Source organism: Scyliorhinus torazame, chromosome 7, assembly GCF_047496885.1.
Source record: "Scyliorhinus torazame isolate Kashiwa2021f chromosome 7, sScyTor2.1, whole genome shotgun sequence".
NCBI lineage: Eukaryota > Metazoa > Chordata > Chondrichthyes > Carcharhiniformes > Scyliorhinidae > Scyliorhinus > Scyliorhinus torazame.
Window position 1 is genome coordinate 59,595,956 of NC_092713.1, and position 12,360 is coordinate 59,608,315.

Consider the following 12,360-nt stretch of genomic DNA (forward strand, 5'->3'; position numbering starts at 1 on the left):
GTCACTACTTTGGCTCAATATCAGGATATGTAATAATAACTGGTTAACTTAGTTCATGACCTTAAGTTTCGCAACACAAATGGCTTCACTGCCAACTGCAAAATTTGTTCTCCTTCTTCCAGAATTTGAGATCACTGACCTTGATATTTCTTCAATGATGGTTAGGTGGGTTGTCCGGAAGGTTTCAAATTAGTACCATTTTTAAGGCCAGGTTTCATGGATATACTGACCCGAGCCTACTTGAATCATTTGATTCTGGATCTTTAACGATCAATGGAAAGAAGCTGATCCAATCACCCAAAGATAAAGGGTGTCAACTGTGAAAAGGTGCCACAGAATGGCCAGATCAACAAGGAAATATTTGCCTTGTCTTTTTGACTTGCTTTGGTTTCCAAGTAGGCTGACACTACTGTTAGTACTTCTATCCAAATAATAATCCAGAACCCATTGTGCGAGAGAATAAACCACATGAATCTATTTTCAAAAGCAATACTCTAGAATACTAAACAACGTGTAAAAAGCAAATTGAGAGATGACTTACAATGAAGCCATTTGGTTCTGTACTAGCACAGACATCCACAGTTTATTCTGCAACGACTTTGAACTTTTTATTAGCAAATGCCAGTGTGTTAATGGATATTTCAAGCTTTGTCCATTAAAGCCATATTACATGAACTGTGGCAACATTTGTTTTTAAAAAATACAGTGCTCAAGGGATGATTGGAAACATCAAAACAGCAACTGGCTATTAAAGAGAAAAAAAGGAAATAAAATTGTAAGGAATTGCAACTATGTCCAACCAACATCAAAAGGGTATGTTTAAAGGTCACCATATAGCCTGCTTTAGCCAGGAGATTCTTTTTACATCAATGGTCAATTACTACAATAAATTCATATAATTCTTATTTCTTTTTAGACCTGTGTATATGTCATGGCCCACATGTGTTTTGTAAAGAACAAAGTAGAATTTTAATTTCTCTAATCCCTTTATAATCTGTTCCTTGGGAGCCAAGCATCTTATATGCTAGCGAGCTGCACATTTTAGTGACTGTCCCAGACTGTAGCATAAATGTAAGACAAAAGAGAACCAGCAACCAAGGTCCAACCACCTTATTAACAAGACAACACTAAAACGGTGAGACCTATAATGATGGGCTATACAAACTTTAACAATTGGCAACATTTGAAAGATTTTCAGGAACAGTAAATGAAGCCAATTTTATTATCATTTTGTGAAAGGGCAGGGTTGCCAATTGTTATAGGCAACTGGTAATCACAGAATATCTGCATTACGTTCAAAAATCTACCGTCAGGTTCTTCAGTATATTCCAGGATTTTTCACATGAATAACAAACATTATAACTGGTTACATATTCTGGTACAACTGAGACACACAGCACAACGCTGGTCCACAAGAACTAACGCAGCTTCCACCTTAGGGAGTGGGCTGCAGCCTCTACATAGGGGTCAGTCTGGTTCTCCCTCAGGGGTCTGTTACTGCGGCAGCCTGATATTTTAAATGGGTCAGGCTTCTAGTACAAGTAGCCCATTTGTTACAACTAAGACAAGACAACTTGTCTACATCCTTTAGTATTTAAGTTATGGGTATTATTACAGGCATTACTGAAACTGTTCCTTTAATCTGAATGAGAAATATACACCACAAATTATTCATCAAATCAGATTCTTTTTTAACCAACTACTCAAGACATTTAAATCTTAGGTAGCCTGGGTAAAAAATACTGAAATTTAATGCATCTTACTTCTCTTTTCTCTCTCAAAGTGATTAAGGACTTATTAGTATGCACTGTTCATAAGTCTATTCCGTTTATACACAATCAATGGTGTAAACATACATAATTTATATTACATGTGCTTCATCTTTTGTTTTGTTTTGTCACTATAACACCACAATAGAACACAGTACAGGTCCATTCACAATGCACAGCCCAGAATGTCTTCTGGTAAACGTAGCTCCAGTCAGCAGGGTTTATGGAGGAGTTTGTGTGTTATGTTCTGGCCATCAATCATCTGATAAAACTCGGATGGGGAATAGGGGTTCCTTATTTATTAATACAACAAACAGCATTATCAGGTTTTCATCTTGGATGGGCGGCTTCTCTCCTTCCACACACTTAAGAGAAAAACAAAAATGGAATATTTGTACATTTTTTTGGTGCCACCCCACAATTGTTCATGGTCCTCTTCCTGTTGTGAGGCATTGTGATTAACGTGGCCTCAGGGTAACTGTTGCCTTTTATCCCCCACATCCCACTCCTTCACAAATACACACGTCTAAGATCACCGGGAGATGTGATGGTGTTGCACTGTGGACATAGCTTTTTGGCCCCCTGAAAAAGAAGAAAAACTCAATTAAACACTAGAAAAGGTCACAAATTGGCAATTCACCTTCTTTCGTTTTAATGTGGAAAAGGTAATTATCATTATTGCTCATTTAACCCATCACAGAGTATTATTTTTTTACAGCACTATTGCATATTTCACATATTTTTCCAAGAATAATGAAAGGGTCATGATTTCAAACTTTTCTCCAACTCTATAAATTAGTAGAAATAACAAAAATTGCTTCCAATATAGACTTATACTTTTCAAGGCAGACGTCCTAACTATAATATTTCCACTCGGGTGACTGTCAGTGCGGAGTTTGCATGTTCCCCCCGTGTCTGCATGGGTTTCCTCCGGAAACTCCGGTTTCCTCCCACTATCCACAGATGTGCAGGTTAGGTGGATTGGTCACGCTAAATTGCCCCTTAGTGTCCAAAAGGTTAGGTAGAGTTACTGGGTTACGTGGATAGGTTGGAGGAGTGCGATTAAGTAGGGTGCTCTTTCCAAGGACTGGTGCAGACTCGATGGGCCGAACGGCCTCCTTCTGCACTGTAAATTCTATGATATCTCTTCATGCTCCATTAAAAATATTCTCTCCTTGATGTTATTTTGCACTTTATACCATTTCCTCAAGTAAGGCCCAGGTCTTTTGTAATATTTTTATCCAATAAACTGTTAGGTGTGGCTTGACAATTCAAGGCAATTGAACTTTTGATTTTCCTTTGGATGTAAGAACCTCACCTAGGTTTAGCAAATCCTTTTCATGCAGCAAGTTATCCTAGGATCAAGTGGCTTCAATGCCAATCCAAAGTCACAGCCTATTCTGCTATCCCCATTGCTATCAGTAGAACTGCTTAAGAGTGCCTAGTCTTCCCCTCAGCCAGTGCCATCACTGGGGATGCCGGGAGAATAGGAACACGATCAAAGCAGGCCTCTGTTAAGGATAATAACTATCCCACAAAAAACGCCAAGAGAGATTACTAATTTTAAACATGCACTGAAGGGGTAAGGAGGGTGGTGCCACATGAACAAATATTATTTCCTTTCCCTTTAAGTACAATATTTCTCAGCAATTCCATCAAAGTTAAGATAAAGATTATTATTTATCGGATTGTACTGGCCACAACAATATTCCATATTAGAATGTTACTTACAATGGTTATTTCCCCATCACACACTCTTCATAACTACAATTCACATTGCCTACTAGTCAACATGTATTTTTTCAATCCATTCTCACTACTCCTCATTAGATGCTAATCAGCTCATCCTTAATTTGTATCCAAAAGCTTAATTGATTGACATATTGTCTAATCTAAAATATCAGTAAAGCAGCTACTTTATTATTTTTGTTCCACGTCTGATATAAAGCTCCAAGCATAGGAAATGCTGAAACCATTTTACACTATGTTGAACAGGCTACAGTAGCTAGATTTAATTATTTTTAGTGTTTACTTTAATAAAGCTAAAAACAGATCAACCAAAAACAGATCAACCAAAACTGATTTCTGCCATTTAAAAAATGTAATCCCATAATTCTGACCAGCCAGATCATTAGTACAAAAAACCCTGGTAGTCATTTCAACCACAGTGACAATTTAAAAGGGACGTGAAATAAACTTTAATGCTAATAAAGGAGTTGTCTCAAAAACACTTTCAAATAAAGAAATGTAATAGGATAAAATGAAAAGTACAAGTCTCTCATAAACCAAACAACTAAACCAGATAAAATGCAATTTTGCTCTGATTTACATTAATCTAAAGTGATATGGTGAATGACTACGTATGCAACATGGCATTGGAATGCCCAGAGCTGATGTATTATAACAGCAGACAAAATGTGGTAAGCTCATTATACAGAGATTGCAATAACAATTTGTCGGAGCACAGTAAACATTAGGACTGCCTAAAACTGAATTTTCTCAGTTTTTTAAAAGCTGATAAATCCATTCAGTTAGCGACTGATCAATTTTTAATTAAACAAATTCTACAGTGTTAGACACCATTTATCTGGTCTGCAGCTTATTGATGCCGGAAAAAGTGAAAGTTTCCTGCTGTCTTCACCCTGTTCAAAAGACACCAATTAAACATTTTTCTATTTATAATTTATGAGGACAAATTAAAATTTGTCACAATTATTAATAAAAAATACTCCCATGGCTTTCCTTGAAATTAGGCACTATTCCACACCCAAACCCATCTAATGGACAGTTTAAAACGGCAAATCAATGTTTCAATTGCAGCCTAGCCTTGTATAAATTCAATATTATCTCACTGCTTTGCATTCTATGTTTCCAGATGTAAAAATCAAGGGTTTCTTTGCCTCTCTTATGATCTTATTTTCTTTTGTAACCACCTTTAATGACCTGTGTATTTACCCTCTGTTCCATTTAAAATCTTAACATTTTGATCCCCAATGTATTTTTTCATTTAACACTATCTGTCTATCCTATCATAATTTCTAAGTCATCTGAAAGAATGTTTCTGCAATCTATAATCTGTCATCAGCAAAATATGGATATTCTTTCTATAGTTTAAGATCATTTATTAATATAAGTGAGATTGGCCCCAACAGGAAGGACTCCTGTGGAAAATCACTTACCACGTCCTTCCAGTTTGATAAACTTCCTTTTATCCTTTTGGTTTTTATCCACCAGCCGTCCGTCTATCTATGTGGCCACATTCCCCTTAATTCCATTTCCTGTTATTTTTCTTATAAGTCTCCGATGTGGTACCTTATCAAACATTTTTTCATTTATCCATCATTGTTATTTCTCCAAAGGATTTTATAAGGTTGATCAAGCATGGCTTGCATCTTAGATATCCATTCTGACCATCCATGAGACTCTTATACTTGTCTAAGTGCTTAGCAATTTCATACCATATTATGTCATGTCACGTGTGCTTTGCCTGAAGGCAGGTCTTTTAACTCATTGTCTGCAGATGCTTCAACCTGAGCTGTTTTCTTGGTAGCTTTCATCAGTGGTGGTTTGCCAATGCCTTTGGGCAGCATGATCGGGTCAGGCTTGGAGGGCCAAAGGGCATGCTCCTATTCTCTTCTTTGTTCTCTTTGTTCTACTCTCAGGTAAAGGGAGAGGTGGCAGGTTCCAAGTCTACCTCAGCCAGAAAGAGAAATGAATATGCCCTATTGGTGTTATTCTGAACCATACACTGGCCAACTGAGTTAACTGGTTCCCCGCCATATTAAAGATCCTAGTAGAAATCTCAGCGCCCTGTCTACCTTATGTTTGAGGAACTTCTTCAGTATCATATCTATAAGATTTACAACATCAGCTAACTGTTGTGCACTGACCTCTGGCGAATCTACAATTTCAACATCCACTTGATCTGTAAAAGCTGAAATTCGAATAGAATTCATAGAATCCCTACAGTGCAAGAGAAGGCCATTTGGTCCATTGAATCTAAAAGAGCACTCCACCCAGGCCCGCCCCAACCCCACAACCTAACCCACACAGCTTTGGACACTAAGGAGCAATTTAGCACGACCCACCCACCTAACTTGTGCATCCTTGGACTGTGGGAGGAAACCCACGCAGGCATGGGGAGAATATGCAAATTCCGCACAGTAACCCAAAGCGGGAATCAAACCTGGGTCCCTGGCGCTGAGGGCGCAGTGCTAACCACTGTGCCACCGTGCCGCACCAGATACTTGTTTAGTATCTCTTCCATTCCCTCCTTCTCTGCGAAAGCCTGGTTCCCTTCTCTTAATGAACAATGACTATCAATTTACTGGTGATGTCCGTATAGATATCCTTTATATTGTCCTTTCTCTCATATTAGGGAGCTAAATTCAATAACCCTTCAAAGCAGTCACAGTGATTGTGATGCATGATTAACCCTTGCCTGTTGACTAAACTCCAGGGAGCAGATCATCTTCATGCTGTGTGCTTTATTAGAGTGATTGCTGCATGCAGCCGGCACCAAGTACACTGGTTATTGACGTCAATGGGAACAGAGAGTCGTAACTTCCTAACATGTCTTAAAGCTAACCCATACCTCTTAAAGGGAATGTGCAGTGTGAGTGGAGTAGTTTCTGGCAGTCATGCAGCAAGCGAAACAGTGAAGAATGGCACAACATAGGAGACATGGGTTTCAAAGATTTCAGATGCTGCATGGATGGCTTGGTGGAGGAGGTGGGCATTGTCGCTCCTTCGCTGTCCTTGGGTCAAAAACTTGGAATTCTCTCCCTAACATCATCTCATCTACAGCAGTGGTCCAAGACGGCAGTTAAAACTCAAGGGTAATTAGGGATGGGTAACAAATGCTTGTCTTAACAGTGAGTGAGAGGAGGAGATATATAACCTGTGTCCAAAGGGGGCAAGGAGCCCAGCCAGCTCAAACTGCAAAAAGCAGACAGCCATGGAGGTCAATTTCAGGACTGAAGCCTTGAGGATCTGGAAATACAATGTCCTCACACAAACAATCAGGTCATCATTAAGTCCATCAATCAGGACCACTGCATTCTCACACACTGAACACTGCTAGAAGCTTCATACCCACATATCAGAGCTTGCACACACCATCAGCTAATCAACCACAACAACCATACCACTGAAATAGATTGAACCATACACACTGACATAACTTCCGTCTTTTGCATGACAAGGTCAATCACAACTGGAGGACTAAGGAGCCAACTGGAAGGAGGCTGGCATGCCTGCATGTCCTAACCCTCATGGAGCACAGTGCTCCAGATGGTGACATATTGGAACAGCAACTGTTGACCCCAAACCAGCCCTGGAGATGAATCATTTGAAGATGTGTCATGTGAGAGTACCTTTAAGAAATGGGTGTTTATCAATGGGTGTGTATATAAGTATCTGTAGTGAGAGTACCTTTAAGTAATGGGTGTTTATTACTGCAGTGATGTCAGAGAGTGAGTGGAACTGGGCTGTCTGTCTGCTTTTTACTTTTGTTTTAGGCTGTTTGCTGCAGGGTGTGTTTTAGTTTCGTTTTCAGAGCTGGATAGCTGCAGTCACAGCCAGAAGGTGTATTAGAGTCTCTCTCTGTAATCTAAAGAATGTAAATCAATCCTTTGGTGATTTAAAACTAATAACTGCTCTCAGTAGTGACTTTAACCTGATGTGCTTCTGTTGAAAGGTTTTGTTTCAAGTCTTATGGATGTTAAAAGGAAAGTAAGAATTACTTAGTGTGGTATTCTTTGGGGATTGTATTTGAATTAATGGTTGCTAAGATGTTCACTGCATGTTTTAAAAAGGTTAACTTGAGTTCATAGAATAAACGTTGTTTTGCTTTAAAAAATACTTTTCCACTTCTGTTGTACCACACCTGTAGAGTGGGCCATGTGCTCCCCATATCACAATCTAGTAAAAGTTGTGGGTCAGGTGAACTCCATGATACACTTTCGGGATCTCTAACCCTGGCCCATAACAGATGACACCCCCCTCATAAGTAATCTCCATTTCACATTCCACTTGCCCCTTATTTCAGAATCTCTTCTGATTTACAAGTTGCAGATGATGTCCGGTTGCACCTCTGGCTTCCGCAACCATACCTTGGTGCCTTTCTCCTTTCAGATAGCCAAGATGTGAAACCGGGCCAGGAAGAGGTGGAACAGCAAGAAGACAGTGATGATGAAGAAAACCGTAATTTAATTTCACTCACAGCCACCAGTTAAGATCGTAACACTGTGTAATTTAAAGGATTTAGATATTAGAGATCCAATACATAGAGATCAGTTAGCAGTGAATGTATATTTTGTGGTGGTTTTTATTTTATGCACAGTGGCCTGCAGCCAGTGGGAAATATAGTAGAGGCTCGCTGGAAGAAGAGGTCACACACAGATTCTGCTGCAGGGAACTCAGATGAGGACTTTGATGGAGGAGATGGTTGAATGGTATGCACAATTAAATGCTTGGTGCATTGAGGAAATCTGCCAGAAAGACTACGTTCAATGTCAAGGACCAACACCCAGTGCCATCTTTGCATCGTGTTTTACGCACAGCTAGGTTCCTATCCTTCCCAGCATGGATGTCGTAGCCAACTTTATTAGCACACTTGTAACCCTACTGCAGTTGAAGTTCAGAGTGAAGCCATGTAAACAGAGACTGCTGCAACCACGGCTGCATATACCAGTACTCAAAGAGCTTGTAGAATGTCAAAGCATTTCAGCAATCTATCCTCCAACATGTTACTAAGATTGCTGAGGTACCGCAGTGGAGGAGTAGCAGTGGATCCAACCAGTAAAAACCTGCTGTCCTTTCTCAGGAAGACAGCGTTCATCCTCCACCCCTTTCACACTTGCTGTTGTCTGTCAGCTAGCCAGCTCTGACCGTTGCTGCCCATGCCAAATTGGTGCAGCGTGAAGCTGGGTCTTTAGACATCAATGGCCATACGCAGTCTCTACCATTGAAATTCAGCAGTTTCTCCCAGCTATGCTGCAACCACTGGAATAGCACTGTATATTTTTATTATTTTTGCATGATGGCCAAGATGGTGACATGATGACCAGTGACAGAGGGAAGATACGAGGGTGGGTCTTTTACTGAACCACCTCTCTTCTCTTGTTCCTCCTCTATTCTTTATCGCTGATGCCCTGCTCGGTGTGCCCTGTGCTCCAAGTCATGCTCTCCTCCACAGAGGAGGCATACTGGTGCACCCAGCTCTGGCAGCAACTGATTTGTCCAGAAGTTGGAAAACATTCTTCAGCATGTTACCACAAGTGTGGCAGAAATGTGCAGGCACACATCAAACTTCATTTTGCTCCTCAAACAATAGGTACTAATGATTCTTTCTTTCTTTCTAACGTTCCTTTTTATACTTTTCCAATATTGCTTTATTATGTGTCCTGTAAGCAATTAAATGCATGTTTTTAAATTTCAAGTTTGGTCTAATCTTACCATTCATCCATGGATTTTTGAATAAATCCTCTTTTTCTCTGATGAGGAGCTTATTATTTAAATTTGTATGCATTTTATCTTGCTGAACAATAGGTTTATTTGCCAATATCATTTTCCAGTAATCTGGGAAAGGCCCAGTTTTACTCATCATAATGTATTTTTCAATATAATTACCCATGCCCTCAACTTCCTTCCTTCCACTTCTACTCTTTCGCTGAATCAAATGATATCACGCAAACGTTTCCTTACTTTCAGGTTATCTACCTACTCCACCTCATTAACCAGAAGAATGTTAAATAGTGCTTCCTCCCTTCAAAAATACTGACTGAGTTCTGAACACACTGATAAAATAAGATTTTCTTTCTCAATGCAAGTATTTTCTTTAATCCAATCTATTTATCAACAATTAAAATGTCCAAAAATTATAACTTAAATATTAGCATGCATCTCTCTCTAATCATTCATCCTCAAGTCCCTTTCCATTGTTTTCTCATTAATATTCCCACGTCTACCCTTTCTTCTTTCCCTAGTCTGCCAAAAGTTATATATCCAGATTTTCTATTTGCTAATCCTGACCCAGTTGTTGCCATGTTTAATATTGCTTCACCATCATCATTTTCTACTTTAATCAACAGATCCAGTTCTTCAATTTTATTTCTGTGCTAATACAAATCTCAATGTAGATTCCTTCTGTTTTCACCATTTTTGTCTACCATAGAATCTCAGAAGACCCATCAAGTCCACACCAACATCCGAAAAAGCATGCCACCTAGGTCCCCTCCCACACCCTATCCCCATAACACACCTAGCCTGTATATCTTTGATCATTAAAGGGTAAATTAGCATTGCCAATCCACCGTTGACACCTTGATTTCTTTTGGAATTTTTTAATTTAAAAGAAAAACGTTGATGCATTGTTGTTATCTATAATGAGCAACATGGTAGCACAGTGGTTAGCACTGTTGCTTCGCAGCGATAGAGACCTGGATTCGATTCCCGGTTTGGGTCACTGTCTGTGCGGAGTCTGCACACTCTCCCAGTGTCTGCGTGGATTTCCTCAGGGTGCTCCGGTTTCCTCCCACAAATCCCGAAAGACATGCTTGTGAGGTGAATTAGACATTCTGAATTCTCTCTGTGTACCAGAACAGGCGCCATTGTGTGGCGACTGGGGGATTTTCACAGTATCTTCATTGCAGTGTTCATGTAAGCCTACTTGTGACACTAAAAATACTTTATGAAGATTATTATAAATCTTCTCGTCTTACCTTCCTTTCCATCTTACCTTACCTTCTGAGCCATCAATTTTACATTGTAGATTTACCATCCTCCACCCCCTCCCTCACCTTCCCCACAGCTCTAGTTAACCTCTTGACAAGGATATAGTTCCCACTCATTCCTGCCCTAAAACCGAACCCAATGTGCCTGGAATTTGAACCCTTCAATTCTGCATCATTTATCAATTAGATGTGCCTTATGTTCAGTTTATTTGTAGTGGAGTCTGAACTAAAAGACACATTTTTTTCTATTGTAGTATGCTTTTTAAAATCAAAGCTGCTGGATATTTAGAAGTCCAATTCTCAGCTATTGGACACAACTTGCTGCAAAGTTATGCATTTATGTTAACAACTGATATAGACCTACAAACATTAATCTCGAAGTATTACCAGACATTACACTCGAAGATATCAATGACCCACACAGGCTTTGTTTCTTCTCCTAATGATAACAAGCAACAAATGTCTGCAAAAAAAGAGTAAATGATCTACCGCCCTTGTCTCATCTGTCAAAGAAAGCGACAGCAAAAAGGTGTGAACAGTCATTAGAATGTGTGGTTACCTCTAACTATTATCAGAAACTGGAGTGGTAAAAGGAGATACTTTAAGAATAATGACCACTAACTGAAATATTAACAGAATAATCAGTAGGATAACGGAGGAGCTTGAGTTCACTTGCCAACCAAGTTTGTTAATCCTGTGTTCGCAATAGCCATCAGACTGCTAGATCTTAGTTATGCTATTTTGGCAGAATATGGGCAATTTCATCCTTGTATGGAATATGTTTACATGAATCAATGAATACATATCCCAAGGGTTGCTTGATATTAGAATGTCCCACGGTCATTGCAGGATACAAAACAAAGTGCAAACAGAATCAGAGTTTCTGGAGTGGGTTTATTACCTGTTTTCTGTTCAGCCTTCCCAAACAATGCTTCCCAGTTGACTGTCTGAGCAAATATATATCTCAATGCATGAAGTTAGTGCTTCATTTGCTCAACTAACCATCAACTGCACTTTACCAATGTGTGAAGAGCCACAAATTGGTAGGAAGTAGATAGGTTTGCATTCTCTATTCCCAGTACAGTGACTTAAGCCACGTCTCCAGAAACAAAATTCTGCTGGAATTGGGATGGGATGCAGCCAGTAGATCCCACGAGAGGCCTCTTCCGGGGTTCCCGACAGTCATTACACCTTGTGTCATCTAACATGACCTCGCACTGGATCCCGCCCATTAGACAGCTCACTTAACTCTGCTGATGCCTGATCTAACCAGCTGCCGGGATCTACCAGTCTCGCCGAGGAGTCACAGTCGGGCGGCGTTTAGCACAGATCCCCACACACAAGGACCAAGCGGAACGGCACTTGGAGGTTCTCCCCATGTGATCGGAGGCTCCTGTGTGGTTGGCATCTGGCCAGGGTGGTACCCTGGCACTGCTGCTGCCACCCGGTGCCACAGTACCCAAGTGATATTTTGCCTGTGCTGTGGATCGGGCCCGGGGGTTTCCTGCCAGTATGAGGTGAGGTGCCGCGGGGGCGGGGGAGCTCAGGGTTCCCCCCCAACAGGTGAGTTGAGAGGGTCTGGTGGTCGGGAAATCGGGACACCATTTAAAAATAGTGTCACGATCTCTTCCTGCACTGTCAAACAGAGCACCCCAATGCTGAGTGCAGCCTTGGCGGGGCATTCCCAGTTGAAGCCAGAGTAAAACAGGGCCGTTAGATAGCACGATGTCATTCCCCCTGCTACAAGCACCTGGCACAACTCCTATAATCCCATCCAGAATAAACTCTTTTTAAAAAACTTAAAGTACCCAATTAATTTTTTTCCAATTAAGGGGCAGCGTGGCCAATCCACCTAT

At 40.3% G+C, this 12,360-nt stretch overlaps 1 protein-coding gene across 6 annotated transcripts in view; it reads right to left on the reverse strand.

The window, feature by feature from the left end:
- Nucleotides 1-582: 582 nt before the first annotated feature.
- rnf220a (ring finger protein 220a) overlaps nt 583-12,360 on the reverse strand; it is a 617,071-nt gene continuing 605,293 nt past the window's right edge. For all 6 annotated transcript variants that reach the window (XM_072510766.1, XM_072510765.1, XM_072510764.1 and 3 more), the window contains one exon: nt 583-2,351. In XM_072510766.1, the coding sequence (XP_072366867.1) occupies nt 2,280-2,351 (72 nt within the window). In that variant the 3' untranslated portion in view covers nt 583-2,279. The remainder of the gene's footprint in view (nt 2,352-12,360) is intronic.